Genomic DNA, 22,966 nt, shown 5'->3' with positions numbered 1-22,966 from the left:
TGGACCCCATCATTTTTTATGAGATAGAGAGTTATTAATATGGATTAATTCCGACGGATGCGGATGCCCAACAAGTTAGTGGATAGCATAGCCTACAGCATCGGGGCCACAAAAGTATCATTTTTGACCACTTACTTCGATCACATTATTAAATAAGATTTTTTTTTATCTGGAGCAACACGTGGGGTTTAGTAAACTCTGCATTATATTTTAACTTAATTTAAAAAGCATTCCTAGTTTAATTAAATATTATATTATTTACAGTTTCCCGAAATAAGTATAATTAATTAATGGTTAATAAGTTTTTTTTATTTCAGTTTGCTAAATTGGAGGAGGACAAATTACGTACACGTAGTCAATTGCTGGTGTATTCTAGTCAGAGAACTTATATTTCAAGAAGAAACTTCAAAATTATTCGATGCGTATGTGTGTCTATATATATATATATATATATATGATTTCTGGAAGAGAGTTTTATACGGGTCTCGAACTTGTAAACTTGTTATATATTTGAGCCATAAATAAAATTAAAGGGTTGATTTTTTTTTTTTAACCAGAAACCTGTTGTCGCTATTTTAGGCATGATCTAGGTAAACCTATGTGTCAACGCAGTAGCATGCAAATTACACTGACTAACTAAACTACATTGGACAAGTCATGTGCAGTAAACTCAACTAATATGATAGAGACATAAAAATTCAAACACAAAACTTTTTGATACGTGTATAATTGCCCTACCAAATCTCTGACGTACGGGGCCAAAGAGAGTGGGGTGATCGTTAGTGTCATGAGGTTATACGACAATGAGCGGCTCCTGACAGGTTTCTAGCCGAAAGAAACATTAATGAACCGGTCTCATATCGAAATGAGATGGATTCCAAATATGAGCAGGTATGAGACTATGAACTTGATGATCACTTAAAAGATTTGATATGTTCTACTCATATCAAGAATGTGTATTTTATTTTCTGGAGTTCATCACATAAGAACTATAAAATTAAATTTGCTAGGGCAATTCCTCAACGGCAGTCTCTCACACTAATTCTAAATGATAACATAAACACGCTAGAAATATTCGTATTGTAAGAATAAAACTGTCGTCCAATACGAGACATTACAAACTAAGTACTTTCGACAGAAGAGTTGGTTTTTGTTTGATAGCAAGAATGTTGAAAAAGAGTTGGAATCTTGAGAAGAGAGCTAGATGGAAATTGTGCTTCGTGTGTGCGCATTGGTGCGGGAGACTGCCGCACGAGATGGTGATATATTGAACATTTCTCCGGCCAGATTCCTGGAAGTCCGAGAATATTATTCGCCATTTATTTAACAATATCACATCCTAGGTATCTGATCTAATTATAAAATTGTATACGTGTTTTTACCTATTTTATATAATTTTGCATATTTTATAATTTAATAATAATAATATTAATAATGAAATGAATATAACTCGATCTACAGCATGATATGCAGCCTCCAAGGTAATTAAAACACCCTATAATCAAATTTGTCTTCCGGAGATATATGTATATGTACGTATGACTTTGTCGACATAAACATACTCGTTTGGTTTTTTATTGGTTCAATTCAACAAGTAGAAGAGGGGAAGGAATAAAAAGTATAATATTTTTGATCTCGTGATTTGCACTTTTTTTTTAATTTTGGTCTTTTATCACACTACAAAAAAAAAAAATTAGCGACGGTCAAACCGTCGCTACAACCGTCGCTAAAAGGATAAAGCGACGGTTTGAAAGTCCGACATAGAAGTGCGCGTCGCCTTCTCAAAGCGACGGTTTATTTAAGGAATACCGTCGCTATTTAGCGACGGTTCTACAACACCGTCGCTAAAACAAACGACAATTATTTGAACACGGTCGCTATAAAAAGCGACGGTTTTTACATTACCGTCGCTTAATATAGCGATCGTTATCACAACACCGTCGCTATAAAGAGCGACGGTTGTACAAATACCGTCGCTATAAATAGCGACGGTATATGTAAAACCGTCGCTATATTAATCGGCGGTTTTTTAAAAATCGCCGCTTAATATAGCGACGGTATGTAACAAAAGTCCACCTGATGCACCGCGACGATAATAAATTTAAGCAAAAATTAATGTATTAAATTTACACAAATAAACTAATACGTAAAAATTAAATCATGTATTAAATTTTCTGTCCAAAAAAAACTTTAAAACCTGATGTTGTGCGAAGATATATCTGCTTCCACGTGACGCTGGAAAATCGCCCGCGTAGCAAATCTACAAAATAAATACGAAATAGTTAGTACAAAATAAAAAACCGAAACTTCGAAAAATTTAGAGAGTTTGGTTACTACCAGAGATATGTGAAAATCGAACAAGAAAATTGTTCGAGAACCTCGGTATGAATAGAATCATAGCGACGGTCTAAGATAAAACCGTCGTCAGTAGCGACAGCTTTTCCATAAACCGTCGCCGATTTAGATCGGCGACGGTTTACAAACAAATCGACGACGGTTTACTAAAAGCCGTCGCCGATCTAAATCGGCCACGGTTTACAAAAACTGTCGCCGATATAGATCGGCGACGGTTTATACTAAACCGTCGCTATATATACGAAATAGTTTGTAACTATCGCCGTATATCAAAACGTGTCGTAATATATTACGACGGTTTACTAAACCGTGGCTAAAAAAGCGACAGTTTTTCAAAAAACCGTGACTAAAAAAGCGACGATTGTTTTTAAACCGTGGCTTTAGAAACGACGGTTTTGTTTATACCGTCGCCTGTTTATAGTAGCGACGGTTTATTAAAACGGTCGCAATATATTACGACGGTTTAGTAAAACCGTCGCAATATATTACGATGGTTTATTCAATCGTGGCTAAAAAAACGACGGTTTATAGTAAATCGTGGTTAAAAAAGCGACGGTTTTTATTAAACCGTGGCTAAAAAAGCGACAGTATTTATTAAACCGTCGCTTTTTTTATTTTCGCGACGAGTGTGTAACAAACCGTCGCTATATGGCGACGGTTTCCGTAAAAACCATCGCTAAGCCTTCCGTTTTTTTGTAGTGAAAGTTAATTTACAATTTTAGAATATCAACATGCACTTTTTTTTTCAAATTTGATCATTTTTCATTGAAGTGCTAGCGTGACATCAAATATATCAGCAATATATGAAGTCACGTCAATATTCTCTTGTATTATGTCAGCAATTACGGACGTCGTATTTGTCCAGCAGGAACAATATTGAGCAATAACTCATAGAAAAGTCCTAGTTTCATAACGTAGGTGTCCGAAAGTTGTCTTAGGTTTTATAGATTTGGGTCTACATAAAAGAAAAAATAGCAACAAATTAGGACAAGTTGCAATATCAAATGCTTGTGATTTTGGGAACAACGTATCATGATTTCCTAAACATGTGATTTTTACTCATATAACTTACATATTTTATTTTGCAAAATTGATTAAAAACACTTTCATTTTCTTCATTATTAATGCTTGAATAATTGAGATTCGGAAAAACTTTTTGAAACAAAAATTAAATGAATTTAATATGGCAAGTTAATATTTAAAAAAGAATTCTTATTCACTAAGATCATGGTTGATAGGATGGAATGAGGTGAGAATGGAATGGACATTCTCAATTTCATTACATTCTTTTGTTTGGTATAGCTTTTGGAATTGGAACATTTATTCCAATGGAAAAGCTTATTCCCATGAACATGGAATAGAAATTCCTACCATGTCGATTGAATTTACCCATTCTCACTTTCTCGATATTAATAATAAAAAATATTAATTTTAAGTTTTCTCCCTTCTCCACCTCCTATCATCGCTATCGGTCTCACTTTCACCCTCACATGATTCAGCCTCCGTGCTAGAACTTTCAGATTCATCATCTGATTCTGATACAGCTTTCTGTTGTTGCATGATGAGTCGTGGCATGTTCTTGAGACACCCTCGCAAGTTTTCTGTGATTCCACCGAGCCCAATAGAAGTGAAAAAGTTGATCGCAAATCTAGTGTTTTTGGGAGTATCTCGCGGAAAGATAGATTCAAAAGAATCTTGCATCGTGGGCTCACTGAGACGTTCATTAAGCAAATGGATGCCAAGTTGCTCAGATAATTCCTGCGGTGATCATGAGAAGTGTTACTAAGTAAAAAAATTCAGCATTTAGTAAAAAAAAATATCAGAATAAAATGCATACACAGGCAAACAAATATATAACCACCAAGCAGGTTGTTCAAGTTCTTCAATTCTGTTTCTGTTTCTTGCTCTCTATATAAACCATTTGAACGCGATATTACAGTGTACCTTTGAGTTTTCGACTAAGATAATAAAACTACAAAACATACCTTTATTGGCCTATTTCTTTCAATCATGACAGAAACAATGTGTTCAGAGCGTCATTACAAAGGAGCAAAAATTAGGCACACACAACATTCAGCAGATAATAAAATCAAACAACATGAAAAACAAAAAATAGTGTGATAGCAATACGAGAGATATTTAATGTAATCGCACCTGAAAGAGAATTTTAATGAAAATACGTGAAGAAGAAGACGTGTCCTCTTCAGTCAACCGGATGTAGGACAGAACATGCCAAGGAAGCGCATCTGTGCCTAGTAAATGAGCAAAAAACTTCGACACATTCCGCAACTTATTGGTCTCCAGTCGATGAATCATGGAATACTGTTGAACAAAACACTTTCCAAAGTTTTCTTGATGAACCTTGTTGAACATACATAACCGCTGCCCAAGAAGTCCATAATAACGAAGGTATGTTCTTTCCTGACTGCAACACTCCAACAACATAGTGCACAACTCCATCTGCGCGGAAGAAACCAACGACAAAATAAAAAAGGAAAGCTAGCAACATGCAATACATGTAGCAATCTAATAAGCAGTGCACAACGGATAACATGTCGAGCCAGCAATCATCCACTTGTCATCCCCAGGTTTTCAGATATACCCTGAGAAGTATTCAGTAAATAACATCATATAACTCACCTCTTGCCCAGGCTCTAATTTGATTTTGAGTAGCTTATGTCCAGCTTCTTCAAAATCAACACTGGTCATACTCGTCAAGTAGATGGTTCTTCGAAGACTGACCAAATTTGTCTCTGTCTCATCATTTATTTTCATCTGCTTTTCGTCCTCTTTCTTAGATTCTTCATCATCTGAGACTGCTGCATCGGATTTAGCTTCTTCCTCAGAAGCTTCACCAAGTATTTGCTTCTTTAATTCTTCATATCGGTTTTCATTCTCTAAGAACTGGGGATCCGGCTTGAAGATATCTGCAATTAAAAAAAAACACTCAGGTTCGCTATAAATGAAATTGAAAGAGTAGAAGACGAAGAGCGGATTCTCATCCAGATATACCTAAAGCAATCTCAGGATCAATTTCATCCAGTAGGGAGATCTCGTGTGTCAGTTGATCTTCATGCTCCACCAAATCCAGTTCTGGTCGAATGGCTGGGTATCCCTGGATAATGAGTAATGAATCATGAAAGAGTTTTAACTCCAACAAATTTAACATTTAAAAGAAGTACACTAGATTAAATGTATTCTATCTCCATAATACAATCTTAAATGAAAGCTAACCTGAAACTTCGCCTTTCGCAATGCAAAGAGACCTTCAATAATAAACTGGACCCTTTTATCAATTTCTCCTTCATGAAGAATACCACGAAATCGCTCAAATATGCCTGTTGAGTGAAAATACAAAATGCATTACAAAACGAAGCACAACAACTCCTCATTATACAGAAGCTATACTTGTCAAATATCAGACAATATAAAGTCACCAATGGTTAGAGTACATGAACTTTCAGAAGCTAAAATTAAAACCAGGAGCGATGCAGATTCAAATTCCAGATTAAAAATAAAACGTAATATTTTAAAAAATCTAAGAACCACAAAAGAGCTAAAAAGACCTCTAAAATGAACTTCCGTGAAATGTAAGTTAATCAGTAAAAATTTGTCAAAATAAATGATAGCTATAGAAACATATAGCCGGCTAGTACCAAAATTCTGTGATGGTTAAAACAAGACTAATTCTAAGTTCACAGCCTTCGTGGTAACTTCGTCCATATTACCTACCAATTATAAAAGGCTTATTCCAGAAGATTGTCTGGCTGCTTATCCTAGCGAGTTTTACGGACCTACTAGTCCTCATTTCCTTTGATTTTACTTACGACATGCTAGCTTTTGGAGTTGAGATTCACAATAAAAACTCAAGTTATCGAGTGTCACAATCGGGGAAGGTTACTCTAGAGATAACAAGCCGATCTTACCCAAGAGTTCCCATCAACGGAAAAATTTGACACCTCGACGTGACTGTAGTATGTTCCAAGGGTTGGGTTGTCCGCCCAAAAAAGTGGGAGTCAATATATAAAATTTTGGTGCATTTAAAAGATTCAAATTTACAATCTACAAATGACCATACGCCACCAACTCCTGTATTATCCACTCTGACCCTAATCCTATAATATACATCAATCAACATGAAAAAAATTGTCGGAACAAATGACCAAAGCTTCTCAACATGATCATCCTAGTCAAGCTGATGAAATGCAAATTTCATACCTACCGCACTTACATGTAGTTATGAGCCCAGCCACAAGGTCACTATCGACATACTTTAGACCAGACCAAACAGTATCTTCATCTCATTGGAAACCCTCCTGCTTTAACCATTCTTAAGGAAAACTAATTTCAAACATAATGTGAAGTATGGATATCCGGATTTCTTAAGACCTGGGAGCATTTTAGACTTTCGGATGATACAATATAGAATACAAATTCACACATTAGATTCTTAGAGATGAGTTTGTCCTGTACGTGATACTATGGCTAACTATCAAATTATACCTTAACACAAGATATCATTGACAAAAGAAAAAAGAAAAAAAGCCATAATAAGTTATCCTCAGCATGTAAAAAATCATACAAAAAGATAGAAGCTACTAGGGCGGATCCAAGATTTTATGTTTGGAGGGAACTCGGTTTGCATATAAAATGACAAAAATAATTATTATATGTTTGTATATAATTTTCAATAACAAAAATACAATAACTTAAAAAATAAAAAGAATGCTCAAAGTTAATATTAGTATACTAGCAAAAGGAAAAAGCCAAAAGTTTCCTAAAAGATAGACTTCGTTTATGTATCAAATACAATTCGAGATAATAGCATCCAACCTCCCTGTGAAACTTTTAACCAGCATAAAATCTCCAATGAAATATTAATTTATTAATATGTTGCTTCAAATTTTTTAAAAAGTAGCTAAATACCCATGTATTGATAATTATCATATTTTTTGGCATTTTTCACATAAATTGACTAAAATACCTCAAGATAATTAATAAAATATTTGTTTAATTAATAAAATATTTATTGATGAGTTTTTTCTTCTTTGTTCGTAAATTTAATATCGGGTTTTATGCGAGCATATGTTTTGAAATTTAAAATATTGTAAAAATAAATACAAATTAGGGAAAAAAAAATTGAAGGATTACCATCAAAATACCACTATTTTAAATATTTACTTCATCCATTTGATAATTTAACTTTTTGTAGATATTTTTTGTTTTTCATATAAATAAATGAAAAAAAAATGAATTAATAATATTATTAGTAATAAAAATAATTTAAAATAATAATATTGAAAAAAATTAATAATATGAAAATTAATGATGATAATAATAAAGTACTAAAAAATGTTTAATAAATAACAATATTTTTAAAACTAAATTGCAAATAAAAAAGTAATAATAAATAAAAGGGACATGGGAATGGAACTTGAATTTGCATGCCAAGGGAAATCTAAATAAAAAGTGAGGAATCAGAAAGCAAAATAAAAATTGAGGCATCAGAATCGAACTTGAGTTTAGACCGAATTCAGTGAGAGACTCGACCACCGAACCAAATTGCAACCATGGTTAAGTGATATATGTAATAAAACAAACAAACAAAAATTTATGTTTTTTTTAAAAAAAATTGTGGTGGCCATCTAATTAGATTATGGAAAAAGTCGCAGTGGCAAATTGCATAAAACTAGGCTTGGTAGTACTCACCATGCAGACCTCGAGGAGAAAGGTGCTGCAGCATTGCACCACACTCGGTAACAAACCCAACAGCCACTTCAACGCTATCATTGGTAGGTTTTTCTAACAGCAATGTCAGCAGCTCAAGAGCAATAAGCTCATGAACTACTTGCTGGTTCACCAGGTGCGCAATAAATTTGACTGCAGCAAGAAGTTGGGGCTGCCAAAAAGTTTCACCATTAGCTAACACTATAGAATCACATATTGTTTAAAAAAACGAAACTTGAAGCAATGGAAAATACATAAAAAGAAACTGAAGCATGAACCTTATCATTGCGTTTAAATGCCCTCTGGGACTGCAAAATAATCCTCCTCAACAAAAGATCGCCAACTTCAGGGAACTTGGTATTTCCCACAGCAACCAATCCTGCAAACACATCTGTGAAGCCTGGAGAAGCCATTTGAGATTTCATACATGAACGACAAAATAAACCCCTCCCCCTTATCAGATTCTCAGCAAACAACTCGGGAATAATATTCTTCAGATTAGTAGCATTCACTTTATTAACCAATCCATTAATACTCTTCCTCAATGCATCCCACGTCATTCTCTGATATTCAATGCTGCTTTTATCTTGAATATTCATTCTGCTGTCCAATTTAAACGGAGGTATATAAATTCCTCCCAAATTAGCAGCCATGTCCGCCTTATCCTTTTCTTTTCTCCCCCTGTCGATATCAACATCCTCATCCCGCAGCCTCTCTCTTTCTTCCCTTTGGTCCCTTCGCCTCTTTCTCTTGCGATCCTCTTTGTTACCACCATCCTCTCCACCTCTATACCGCCTTTCTCTCTCAGAATCGCTACCCTCATCCAAAACCCTTCTTCCGTAGCCACTCTTTTCCCCCCTTCCTCTACCCGCATCACGCCACGCTTCTTTCCCCGAATCATCCACTTTCTCCCTCCTCTTTCTCCTGTCTCCTTCCCATCGACCCCTAATCACCTGTTTCTCATCCTCGCTGCTAGAATCATGCCTCCTACCCATTCTTAACACGACAAAACCTAATTTTTGAAATAAAAAATCTTCCAGATATCACCCTCGTATGCAAATATATACATATATATATCTATATATATGCTTATAGATATATATATGCTTATATGGCATGTGTATAATGCATTTATATTTCATATAATGCATTTATATTTTAAAAAATATTTTGTTTAGTTATCATATTTTATGACAAAAACTTGTGTGAGACGGTCTCACGGATCGTAATTATGAGACGGATCTTTAATTTAGATCATTCATGAAAAAGTATTACTTTTTAAAGTAGGTCTCATTGAGACCGTCTCACGGATCTTAATCTGTGAGACGGGTCAACCATACCGATATTCACAATAAAAAGTAATACTTTTTCATGGATGACCCAAATAAGAAATCCGTCTCACAAATACAACCCGTGAGACCGTCTCACACAAGTTTTTGCATATTTTTAATGCTAAGAGTATTACTTTTTAGAGTGAGTCTCATGTGAGACCGTCTCACGGATCATAATCTGTGAAACGGATCAACCTTATCCATATTCATAATAAAAAGTGATACTTTTAGCATAAAAAGTAATACTTTTTCATTGATGACCCAAATAAGAGATCCGTCTCACAGATACTACCCGTGAGACCGTCTCACACAAGTTTTTGCCTACTTTTTATTGTGAATATGGGTAGGATTGACCCGTCTTACAGATTCGGTCTCACATGAGACTCACTCATATTTTATATAGTGGATGAAACGTAAATAATCTTTAAAATTACGAGTTAATTAAGTATCTAATAATTCAAGTTTATAATTGTTCGGAAAAGATAAAATCGATATTCGTAAACAATCAGCATTATTTTAAAGACTTATAACATGTAATAAAAAAAGCATAGAATTTAATATTTATACCATCTCTCTAGTTTCAAAAATTGTGATAGGATATATGTCGAGGCCATACGTAAATACGTAGCCTTAATCTCTCTCTCTCTATATATATATATATATATATATATATATATATATATATATATATATATATATATATATATATTCATGATGATAAAACTCGTAGCCACTATTGTTCGGTGTACATTTAGTAAACAATCGGGCTAACGCAGTAGCTAGTTAGTCATGCTAACAAGATAACTGCACTGAGAAAACAATGTACGACAAATTTGGTCGAGAAAGTGTTGGTAAGATATTCGAACTCCTGATCATTGTTCAATTGCTCACTTACTTTATCGACTCGGATACCTCTGAAGAGAAAAATAATTAAACAAAGAGATCCTAAAGTTTAAAAAAAAATAGAGATTATTGATGTAGTCCAAATAAAATGGCCACATGAATTAGGAAAATTCAAGGAATCCACGTGAGTAAACGTCGCTCGTGCGAATTATAAGGAAAAATAATCGATTGTTTTCTGCATCACGAATAGAATGTTAGAGACGTTGGTGATCACCAAGACTAAATCCTTCGACGCTCAAGTTAGCGCTACCCAAAAACCAAAACATATGAAGAAAACTTGAATTGCCAAAACGATAACTTACCCAAAAAGCTGAATTGTAACTTCCCTATATTCAGATTCCTTATGATGTAACATTGGCTTGATAGTTCATGGGCCAACACTAGGCTTAATTATCATGGTTCAATAACACGCCACTTAGTTTAATAGATCGAAAGCCCAATTTAAGTTATAGGGCAGTAACCCATCAATTCTATAATCGGATAGAGTCAAATTTTACCCATGTATGATAAAAGAACAGTTATTTAATATCGGTTCAGATATGTACATTTTTCCTCATGTCTCACCAAAAAATATTAGGATCGAAATAGAACTTAGATGAGCTGATAAAACATTTCAAAAATATTTTTCAAAATTTGATCTGAATTTAATAGTTATTAGTTGTTAAAATTCTTTACTGAATGGTTAGACTTAATTGGACTATTAAAAAAAATTAAGTGCAGAAATGGTCCAGCTAGATAAATAAAAATGAAGTAGATGCGCAATTTAAATGGAAAATATATTATGGATGTTCGAAAATAACAACTCCTATGTCAACTATTCTTCTGCTTAAGAATAAATTCATTAAAAGAATTTGATTTATAGAATTCTTTTACGAGCCCACTTCTACTATGACATATCATGTTGTCTACGTCGAAACTCCTAGTTATAATATCTCGATACAACAAGTTCTGACTTGTTTAAGATTAATAGGTTCACCGTAGAACAAATTTTACAACAGTTAGCTTTGAACGGCTAGAATTGGTAGTGTAGTATAAGTTGATCATTGACGATCACATATAAACAAATATGCGTGTTTTAGGTGAACAACTTGATATCTTATAAAGAATAAGTGTATTCAAGATATTCTACATTGCAAATTGTATTTGTCTTGTTGTTGTCAATTCTTCGTGGCTATGAAGTTCTGAATCTACATATTTATAGCCAAAGTCTTCCAACAGTCGAAAATCTTTATCAACAAAAATATGGTCTATCTCCTGACATAGTAGTATTGTCAAACTCTCTTCATCGTACACTACATTAAATGTTCATTTAATGTTTCTTTACTTTTCCAACTTCGGCTCTTTGCTTTTGAAAATTTGATTGGCTCTTAAAATTTTAGGAAATATTCGTGTTAACCGAGATTTGGTAGGATACCATGCTAGTAAATTTTATATGATAGTCATTGAACAAGGTGAGCCATTGTATCCATCTTGATATGTTATTGTCTGACCAGTTAGAGTCGAATGTTCATAACCAGTCATACTCTGAGCATTCTTCGATAAAGAAGTCTGATTAAAAATACATACAAGTGATGATCTTTTGATGATGTCTAGAGCTTGAGCTTATGATAGAATATGAATGACTTGACTTGACTTGTCCAACAGCTAGAATCATGTAATCAATCATATAAGAATGACACTTGTACCTGAAACAGTTTGATATTGTTTTGTTATTGCCAAAACTTATAGTAATTTAAACTTAACAAAAGGCTTTCTAAAAATTTGGTCTCATCTTCGACCGAAAATACAAGTTCAAAAGCCGGTGACTTGTAGCCCATTTGACATTAAGATTTTAAGTTTGGGAGAAATTCTCATATTTGATATCCAATTATAACAAACTCTTCCCGATTTTTTTAAAAAAACATAAATAATAGAAAATACAAGTGTAGAAAAGAAGATTTATTTTTTATCATCTTGAATTACAATTGTGTGTTTATTGTTGATCTCCTTTTTTTGCATTTATTAATGTTTCATTATTTTTGAAACTTATAGCTCTTAGCTACTGAAAAGCTACTTTGATTTTGGACATTTAAGAAATTTTATGTCATATCGGGACTTGGTGGGATGTTGTTATGTATGTTATGACTGCAGTGTTTAGAACGGGTGAAAGTAAAACATTCACTTGGCTTTGCACATATTTTGACCGATGGTTGGATAGTAACAGTCTTTGTTTAATGCAGGTCGGTAAAAAAATTAAAGATATGTAGTTGGTGAAGAATGAAGCAATAGAGCCGTTGGACTTGAATAGGTCACTTGAGCGGCTGGATATGTCAGAAACCTAAAATACAAAATAATATAACGACGTGTTTCTTGTAACAGTTCGATAATTTTATTTTATCAATCACCAAAACTTAGGGTAACAAAAATATCCTAACAGAATAGTAATCAACGCACATGAAAATTTGTGTGCATAAATAATTTATGTTATATTTAAGGGTGAATTAATATTTTAAGTATCTTTAAATTTGGGAAAAAAATATATAAAATGTAACACCCCAAATACCAGATGAGTATTTTTGAAAAAAATTATATTTATAATCTCCCGAGTTAAATAATAATTGTTTTATTTTGGATAATGTTTTCAAAATAAGTTATATATAGCATAATTTTTTGGTATTAACATATTATTAATATTGAGATCATCTTTTATCTATTCTATTTTATTAAAGTTAGGACATGATAATAATCATCTTGAAGGGACATCAATTTAATATAATAGCACGATTTAACTCGTAAGTGTGATGTGTTAAGTTTTAGTATAGATAAGAAAATAAGGGTTGTCATTCCACTAGAACTAACCAGCGAATATCAAATAAAATTATTTAAACTATATTTAATCAATAACATAAAACTCAAACTCAAACTCAAAATCCAACCAAAACAATTAAAGAGGGCAAGGAAAACTTCAATGAAAGAAAATTAGCAAGATTTTGATCCACAGTTGCAATCATTATAATTCTCATATTAAATTTTATTGACTTTCTATATGTTCTTGGGTTGACAGGTTTTCAGAATTTATTTATTATACTCTTTCGAACTATGTCAAACATAAAATTGAATTGCAACAAGTAACTTTTGTGCATTTATTAAACAATACTGTATTCTTGATTTAACAAACATAATATTGAATTGCAACAAGTAATTTTCTTTCCAAAAAAACAAGAGTCACGGCCCTAGTTTCCAAGATAAAAAAAAAATCACAAACGGGCCGGGCCGTATCCTTATTTCTTTGCTCGGTTCGTGCTAGCTATTGGTTCATGGTTTAGTTCGAAAGAGTTGTTTAGCACTTCAATTTGAATTCTTGCACATTACACGGTCCTACTAGAATGCTCGGAATCTTGAGTCTTCATTTATTAATAGGCTAATAATGCACGTAAAGCTTCTACTTCAAAAATAAATTCCTCATCTTTCTTTTCTTAAAGAGTAGGTCTCTTGTGAGACGGTCTCGCGAATCTTTATCTGTGAGACGGGTCAACCTTACCGATATTCATAATAAAAAAAAGTAGTCTTAGCATAAAAAATAATATTTTTTTATGGATGACCCAAATAAGATAAATGTCTCACAAAATATGACCCATGAGACTGTCTCACACAAGTTTTTGTCTTCCTTGAATCAATGACGTAGTCTTGTGGCGTCGGTTTATCGAAACTATGAAAAACGAGCTTCTATTTGATTTTTGAACTTCAACTCTATCTATGACTATCCCTCTAAAAGACATAAAACCCACGTATTTGGTAGTAGAAATATCAATTTAGAAAATTAAAATCACCAAAATGTCATCAATCCAATCAATGAAATTAGGATGAATATATATGGATAACATAATGACTTATAATTTTAATTACTTATAAAATTCGAATCACGACGTTGAATCACTAATTAATCGTCACTAAATAACAGTCTTCTCTAAAAGTCTTTAATGGGGAGGTGTATTTTTTTGGTCTAAAGGACTTTAATTGTGTGGGTTTTGAATCAAAGTCAGTGAGTTCGGTTATGCGAAGCTCACGGATTTCTTGGTCTTTCTTTAATAAATAAATTTGAATTTTCAAGAAGACATAAAAGACACACCTAAGTTCAATAATGTTGCGTGCATGGAAAATAAATATTTATTTGTGCCAAATACCTAACTTCTATGCATGTTCTTTGTGGCTAAGTAAAGACGTTGTTAATATATATGTGGAGCCTAATTATTATATATTATATAAAAAGACTCAGAAAAAAAGATATTGTGATTCTTTTTATAACTTTTACAAAGCAAATTGAAATCAAACTCCGCCCGCAAGTTGAATTCAATTTGATAATAGTAAAAATTTGTGTGAAACGATCTCACAGATCGTATTTTGTGAGACATGTCTCTTATTAGAGTTATCCATAAAAAAAATATTAATTTTTATGCTAAGAATATTATTTTTTATTGTGAATATCGATAGGATTGACCCGTCTCACAGATACAAATTCGTTAGACCGTCTCACAAAATACATACTCTTATGTATCATATCGATTGAGAGAGAGAGAAAAAATCTTCTCACCCATTTGTGTAGAATCTTGTTTATAATATATCGATCGAGAGTGAGAGAGAAAAAAAATATTCTAACCCGTTTATGTAGAATCTTGTTTATGATTTGAAAGATTCAAATTCTCAAAGAGTAGGTTTCTTGTGAGACGGTATCACGAATCTTTATCTGTGAGACGGGTCAACCCTACCAATATTCGCAATAAAAAGTAATACTGTTAGCATAAAAAGTAATATTTTTTCATGGATGACCCAAATAAGATATCTGTATCACAAAATACGATCTGTGAGACCGTCTCACACAAGTTTTTACCAATATAAAACACAATTATTATTTTTTCAGTTATTTAAAAGATCTTTATAATCTTATTAGGCCCACATTGAATCTTCTATTCATACAGATACAACGGGACACCATTTTTTATTCATAAATAAATATTAATTTTATTATGAAAATCAAGAGCAAGCAATTGAATAATGCATAATTTATTTAACAAATATTATTTAAACCAATTTTAGAAAAGTTAGGAAACAGGTAAGAATAAATTATATATAATATTATTCCAATAATCTTCTCCTCCACCCAATAATGCTTCACATAACCACAAGTGATTATTATATTAAACAATTTAAAGTACACGTGGGTGGATGTGATTGGATAATCTATGCCTCGAGATTATGATTTAATTGTGATTAGTACGCTAACTGGAATCTTCTTGGGCTGCGTGAGAGGAGTTGTTTGGTTCTAATTTTGTATTTTCACTATATTTTCTGCTTTTGCGACATAACAATCGAAGAGTAGGTTTCATGTGAGACAGTCTCATTCACAATGAAAAGTAATACTCTTAGCATAAAAATAATATTTTTTCATGTATGAACAAAATAAGATATATGTCTCACAAAATACGACTCGTGAGATCGTCCACACAAACTTTTGTCATAATTCGAAATATAGTGATAGTGTGTTATTTTATTTTCTAGAATGGCAGATTGAATATAAATTAAAATATATGAATAATATATCTATGTTCAAAATTAAATTATTGTAAAATTTTGGTTGCAAGAAATAATATTTATTTCAAGATGGGTATTCTAACTTAAAAAATTTTAATCTCGACTAATTAATCTCATTTTATTTGGTTGCCAAGTTAACGTTTAATTTTAAAAATTAAGTTAATTGTGGACTAATTAATCATAATTTGTTAAAGTTTAGCAGCGTGATCAATCAATGCCACGTACGTAGTGGCTAGTGTCACATGATAGTTATTAACTAAAGCTGGATTACAATCAATTTTAAATACATAATTAAATACGAAATTGGATTTAAAGCCGGCACACGCGGATTGCCTCACACTTGGTGTAATATAATAATCAATTATTTTTCTATTTGTTTGGTAATGGAGAAGTTTATTTTAGTGGGCCCATTATCATTAATAAATATAAGATTCAAAAACATGTGTGAGACGGTTTCACGGGTCGTATTTGTGAGACATATCTATTATTTGAGTCATCCATGAAAAAGTATTATTTTTTATACTAAGAGTATTACTTTTTATTGTGAATATCGGTAGGGTTAACCCGTCTCGCAGATTAAGACTCGTAAGACGGTCTCACATGAGATCCACTCATTATAAGATTTTCAAATAAAATAAAATAAACAAAAAATGTGGGCAACATGTTGAGATTTGATTCCAATTGTATTATATAAGATAAAAGTGGATTCCATGGACTTTGGTATTTCAATATAAAGAGTGTCTAATCGAACAATATTACTGATGTGAGTATGAGTGCAAAAAAATTAAAACGACTTGAAAAATATTTAATTTGTATTTTAAATTATCGAAATACAGACAAACTCAAATGTTTTCGATTTTTTTTAAATAAATTTCAAATTCAAATTATTTTATTGGATAATTTATAAATAGATATTAATGATTTTGAATAAAACAAGGGTGTCCTTTGCCTTTGAGGACAAGGTGAGCGCGACGCACGTGGCTCGTAAAAGCTGTCGTCCGGTTATTGGTTGGCTAAAAAATCCTGGGGCTGCACGAGCGAATAGGACTGCGATTAGTTTGGATCCGTGTGGGAAAAGGCAGGCTCCTCCACCAATCACATGGGGCGCACGAGTAAGCAGTTTTGTCGCTACACGACACCGTTTAGTCGTACACGCAACTAAAAAAAGTAGTTAGGCGAATTACATTTTGGAAAACAAAAATGACAAAAGGGGGAACGAGGTCCACAGTTCACATTTAGAGGCGGAGCCAGAAATATGACTCTATTCAGATTAGAATTTTAAATTCTAGAATTTTTTAATATTTTAAATTTATATACTCTGGCTAATATCATATTATTTTAAAATTTATACAAAATTTACATATAATTTTTTTAAAAAAATCGAGCCATCCGGGCTAAAACCCGGATATATTACCTTGTAACTCCGCCCCTGTTCACATCTCCCTTTCAATCGATCTGTTCATAGAAATCATTAAAAAAAAATTAGCGACGTTACAGAGATTTAATTATTAAAAAAAATAAAATTGATCATCGAAACATAGTTAAAAAACTATATTTGATTCAACATAAGATAAATTAAAAACGAAACTATTAGAGTTATAATTACGTCACTCGCAATTAATTATACAGATTTCCTGACGAGTGAAAATATATTTATCAAGTTTATTTCCAAAAAAATCATACACCACATGCTTAATGTTTTGCATTAGGAAAATATTGTGTCGTGGAGTTGTTGATTTTGACAAAGTTGAATATTGAAGACTTCTATTATTCGTTAGGGGCGCCTAATACTACAACCAAACGTGATCACATCAAACAATTGGGTCAAATTATTTATATAAACTTCTAGGTTGGCGATAAAAAAAAATTAGAAGCTAGGCAAAAACTTATGTGAGACGGTCTCACGGGTCATATTTTGTAAGACGAGTCTCTTATTTGGATCATACATGAAAAATTATTATTTTTCATGCTAAAAGTATTACTTTTTATTGTGAATATCAGTATGGTTGACTCGTCTCACAGATAAAGATTCACGAGACTGTCTCACAAGAGACCTACTCTAGAAGCTAAGTGTATTTTTTAGATTGTTGGGCGAGTTTTGATTTATTATTTGATTGAAACACACGAAGAATATGTTAGAATCCGATTATATATGCATGTTACATATGTAAATTAATTTCCATAGTTATTAAAATGATAATTTCAATTTAACTTTTATGTGATAGATCGGAGTGAGATGTGTATGTTTAAATCTTAAAGCAATCGCGATAAAATGTCAGCAATAAATTTCCGTGTGATATTCGTACTGTTTCAAAGATAAGTTTTTGAAATACCCTCTCCATATTTAAAAAAAAAAACACTTTAGAAGTGATGTGATGATAATGTCGTCTAGTTAAAATTGAATATAATGAAAAAAAAACAAAAAAAAAAACAAAATTGTTACCGAAATTAATCATTTATAAAACTATATATTAAGCCTTGAAATGATTGATAATGAATGACATGCATAGTCCAATATAATGAACCAACATGATTGGTAAAATTCAAATTAAAACATTGTAATGACATTCATGTTTACAAATGGAAAACCTCGTAATTGTGTGAAAAATTAAACGACTATATATATATATATATATATATATATATATATATATATATATATATATATATACTTAGCGTTAAATTTCGTGTCGTAGATAATGAATGAAATGGTCAAATTTGGTGCCGTTTCTACTTATATTGTTGTACCGAACACTCGTCATTTTATCAAAAACTATAGCTGGTGGTAATGGTGCAATTCGAATCTTTTATACCGCATAGCAACCCAAGATTCATGGTTACATCGTTTTACCAAGTCAGGACAATTATGGCACCTCAATAATCTTCCTTTTAATATCAATAAAAATCGAACTCACGACATTGATAATCTTCACCTCTTTGCCCACCTTCATGGTTAGTGCGCAAACTCACTTGTCACCGCGGACAAAAGGACGGCTCTGATATCCCTCGGTCGCGCAAAACTAAGCTGCAGATGGACTCACAACACCGCCTCTATTTCTCAACTTTTTTTTCTTACACCACACGCGAGGAGGGGGATCGAACCCGAGGAGGAGAACCAGCTAATCTGACGAGGTGAGACCACTGGGCTACAAGTCCGGTCTCATCTATTTCTCAACTTATTAAAAAGAGATAGAAATATCCAACCAGCATTACTTATTTGAATAATAATAATTTGAATTATTATGACTAATTTAGCAAAAAAAATCCATTTGTTGTTACCAATCCAATGATGGAAAAAAACACTGATATAGCAATTGTACAGCTAGTAGTCACACCTAGCCTCTCACAAGTACAAAATTCATAAATACTTTTTACATAAATAAAGTCAAAGTATGTTTTCATATACAATACATAAAACTTAATTTAAATGTAAGTGCATTAATATTGAAAAAATGCATAATATTTTTTAAAAGAAAAAATTTAATATTTTTGAATCAATTAAAATGATAATTATGGTCAAACTGAAACACAGCAAAATTAATACAGTTGTTATTTCTTCATTTTGAGATAAATTGTCAAGATTTGCTGAAGAAAGATATAAATAAGAGGAAAAAATAGAAGAATAAAAAAGTGGGGAGAGATAAAAGGGTTCCTCCTAACTCCCAAGCCAAAGCACAGAGTCCATCGCTTGATTTGCATAGAGAATCCAAAGGATTTCTCTTACGACACCAAGAATTGAATTGAAGCTGCATTTCTCTCTTCACTTGTATACAAACTTTATTAATACAGCTCTGAGCTAGTGGGGAAAAAGAAGAAGGAAAGGATAAGAGGGAAAAAAAAGGAAGAAAAAATACACAGAGATATATACATGCATAGATAGATACATGTAAAGAGGGAGAGAAAGATAGTATTGTTGTATTATAAAACAAGTTCTCCTTTCCTCGTTTTTATCCATCATCTGTAAGTTTTATCCGTTCTTGATTTTTTTTTTTTGGTGGTCCATTATTGATTTATGATGTTTAGCGTTATTTAATTGCAGCTTCCTTTTGATATATTCGACTGTGGCAAAAGTTTTTTTTTTTCTTTTTTTTTGGTGCTTTCCTTGAACTTTATTGATAGATCTAATCTAAGTAATCGATTGCAAAACGAATGCAAGATTGTAGCTTTGGCTTTGATTTACCTTTTTGGATGCTGGGTTTTTGTTTGATCTGAGTTTTAGAGAACTATCGTATTGCTTTTCAGGATCTCTCATGTTTAAATTGATTAGAAATTATTGGTATTACGTTTTGCGGTGTTCTTGGATCTGGGTTTTTTTAATTTTGACTTTTTTTTGCAGTTTTTGTCCAAAGAAAAAAAAATTTGGTTGATGGTATTTGACCGGACTGATTTCTGATCAGATGATAGTTATTTATCTAATTTGTTCCTTTTTCTATGTGATATAATCTGTTTATAACGGTTTCTGCTTTGCTTAAAATTAGGCCTTGTTGGATTTTTATTTGATTGGTCTACTAAATTTTGTGTAAAGCTGAGAGCTTTAGAAAAATTTCTTTCCGGATTTCGTGTTTATGCTTGCTTGCCAATATTTTGCAGTGTACACTAGAAAGAAGCATTGGGATTGGTGTTAATAGAAAACAAAAGTTGTTGCTTCTTTTGAATTCGGATAGAGAAGACATGCTGGAAGATCGTGCTTGTTTGGTTTCTAGGGATTATCGAAGGACTTGCGAACGAGAAGGCAATTGGCATTGTATGAATTACCGGTTGGAGAAACTTGAGGTTCATCAGAACAAGAGAGCATTGGATACTAATGGAGAGGATATTGTCGTCGTGAAAAAAGTGTGTCACCAATATGGGGATCAAATCGATACGTCTTTGTCGATTGGCGGAATTTCGATCGCCCTTATTGACCAGGCAGATCAATCAAGTTGTCAGCGACATGCCGGTGATCATTCTGATACGAGTTCATTAATTTCTGCTATAGGTCGCGACAACTCTATTAGTTGTCTTATTAGGTGCTCTAGAGCAGATTATGGCTCAATTGCATCCTTGAACGGGAGTTTTCGCTCACTTATTAGAAGTGGCGAGCTGTATAGATTAAGGAGGCATAGTGGTGTGGTCGAGCATTGGGTTTATTTTTCTTGCCAATTGCTCGAATGGGAAGCCTTCGACCCAAGTCGCCGACATTGGATGCATTTGCCTAGAATGAATCCCAATGATTGTTTCTTGTTTTCGGACAAGGAATCTTTGGCGGTTGGAACTGAGCTTCTGGTTTTCGGAAAAGATCTTATGTCCCATGTGATTTATAGTTATAGTTTGTTGACAAACACGTGGACCACTGGAATGCGTATGAATACGCCTAGATGTTTGTTTGGATCTGCAAGCCTCGGGGAGATCGCGATATTAGCTGGTGGTTGCGATTCACTAGGAAACATCCTAGATTCCGCGGAGTTATATAATTCAGAATTGGGAACTTGGGCTACACTTCCAAGCATGAACAAACCAAGAAAAATGTGTTCAGGGGTGTTTATGGACAATAGTTTTTTTGTGATTGGAGGGATTGAAAGAGCAGATTCAAAGCCTCTCACTTGCGGGGAGAAATATAATTTGGAAACCGGGATTTGGACCGAAATCCCTAACATGTCCCCCGTGAGCACGGCTGTGGAAGGAGATGAGCCACCTGCTACTTCAGAAGCGCCACCATTGATCGCTGTTGTAAATAATGAATTATATGCAGCGGATCATGCTGTTATGGAAGTAAGAAAATATGACAAAAATAGTAAAACCTGGGTTACCATAGGAAGATTGCCAGCACGTACGGATTCAATGTATGGTTGGGGTATAGCATTTAGGGCGTGTGGTGATCGTCTGATTGTCATTGGAGGCCCGAGGAATGCCGGTGAAGGATTCATTGAAGTCAATTCTTGGATTCCAAGCGAAGGTCCACCGCAGTGGGATTTGCTAGGCCGAAAACGATCGGGGAGTTTTGTTTATAACTGTGCTGTGATGGGTTGCTAAATATGCATCGACCACGGGGCCGTCTGTGCATTTGTTGTGTTATGCTCATAGTTACAAAAATTGGATCCCAGATGCTCCGACTTCTTGGTAATGGTAATTTATTGGAACTATTATTTTTGCTTTTTATTTTGGGGTTGAAGGAGGATAGGAGGGGTTATCAAATTTTACTCACGATTCAATGGAACGTTTCCTCAGGTAATCTTGACTTCCATTTTTTTAAATTTAATCAAAGATTTTCTTTTGTCGAAGCATTGAAGTGTCATAGTATGATCTCAATTGCATCTCATGGAATGAAAATAGGTTTGTATATTATCCTTTGCTTGTGCATTTCTTGATCGAAACGCCCTTTCCATAGTACTCGAATTGATGTTGGAATCAATAGGCAATAAATTGATCCTTCCAATTTGAAGTGAACTCGATTGTTCTTGTTACTATTTCCATGTCTCTCCCCTTATTCCCGTTTCGTTATTACATTCCAGCACGAGCTATTTTACACGCGCAATGCGTGAAATGTCGTGTTTACTTCCCCTCGTGGCTTCGGATATTTGATATTAGGCAAAAATTTGTGTAAGACGGTCTTACAGGTTGTATTTTGTGAGATGGATCTCTTATTTTAGTTATCCATGAAAAAATATTACTTTTTATTATGAGTATCGATAGGTTTGACTTGTTTCGCAGATAAAGATTAATGAGATCGTCTCACAAGAGACATACTCTTGATATAAAATAAGTGCATCGATGAAATTCTTATGTTTTGTCACCAACTCGAGGACGTTATTTCTGCATGGTTGGTGATGTTTGATTTTGGTTTGAAAATTGATTGCTTCTTGTACTGCTGATGTCAAATGGAACTGCATTTTAGTATTCGTACAAAAACTCCCTCAACATCACAATACGGATACGAATACGAGTAATATTATCTCCATCATTGATTCAAACTCGGTCCGAATCTGAAAATAAAAATAATAACAATAATATTTAACATTACTAGTTTGAATTTGATATAAAGTGTGTAATTTTGGAAAACTATTTCTATATTATAATTTTTACGAAGAAAATCGCATTAAAAT

The 22,966-nt window shown here is 33.1% G+C and overlaps 2 protein-coding genes across 3 annotated transcripts; one reads left to right on the top strand and one right to left on the bottom strand.

Annotated features, from left to right (window-relative positions):
* Positions 1-3,648: 3,648 nt before the first annotated feature.
* Positions 3,649-9,107, bottom strand: LOC140829700 (uncharacterized). The gene is made up of 7 exons (XM_073193006.1): positions 8,361-9,107; positions 8,065-8,254; positions 5,590-5,693; positions 5,368-5,470; positions 4,996-5,282; positions 4,510-4,815; positions 3,649-4,113 (listed from the first exon to the last, which is right to left on the bottom strand). The coding sequence occupies exons 1-7, from the start codon at positions 9,075-9,077 to the stop codon at positions 3,787-3,789; spliced, it is 2,034 nt and encodes a 677-aa protein (XP_073049107.1). The 5' UTR covers positions 9,078-9,107; the 3' UTR covers positions 3,649-3,786.
* Positions 9,108-19,417: 10,310 nt separating this feature from the next.
* Positions 19,418-22,310, top strand: LOC140830630 (F-box/kelch-repeat protein SKIP11-like). 2 transcript variants are annotated; one of them, XM_073194041.1, is made up of 2 exons: positions 19,418-19,857; positions 20,489-22,310. In XM_073194041.1, exon 2 carries the CDS (start codon positions 20,556-20,558, stop codon positions 21,894-21,896), a length of 1,341 nt encoding a protein of 446 aa, XP_073050142.1. In that variant the 5' UTR covers positions 19,418-19,857; positions 20,489-20,555; the 3' UTR covers positions 21,897-22,310. The 2 variants fall into 2 exon arrangements, with proteins under 2 accessions (XP_073050142.1, XP_073050140.1); XM_073194039.1 differs by having other exon boundaries at positions 19,443-19,844; positions 20,475-22,310.
* Positions 22,311-22,966: the final 656 nt, after the last annotated feature.

Source organism: Primulina eburnea, chromosome 4 (assembly GCF_022965805.1).
Source record: "Primulina eburnea isolate SZY01 chromosome 4, ASM2296580v1, whole genome shotgun sequence".
NCBI lineage: Eukaryota > Viridiplantae > Streptophyta > Magnoliopsida > Lamiales > Gesneriaceae > Primulina > Primulina eburnea.
Note: the sequence above shows the minus strand (reverse complement) of the source record. Positions and strands in the feature narration are given on the sequence as shown.

What these genes read in the sequence shown, in the direction of transcription:
- LOC140829700 (XM_073193006.1), bottom strand. Translation starts at nt 9,077, where the DNA reads ATGGGTAGGAGGCATGATTCTAGCAGCGAGGATGAGAAACAGGTGATT. An exon ending in CATTTAAACGCAATGATAAG is followed by an intron (nt 8,255 to 8,360) that starts GTTCATGCTTCA and finishes ACTTTTTGGCAG; the next exon opens with CCCCAACTTCTTGCTGCAGT. An exon ending in TGCGAAAGGCGAAGTTTCAG is followed by an intron (nt 5,471 to 5,589) that starts GTTAGCTTTCAT and finishes CTCATTATCCAG; the next exon opens with GGATACCCAGCCATTCGACC.
- LOC140830630 (XM_073194041.1), top strand. Translation starts at nt 20,556, where the DNA reads ATGCTGGAAGATCGTGCTTGTTTGGTTTCTAGGGATTATCGAAGGACT.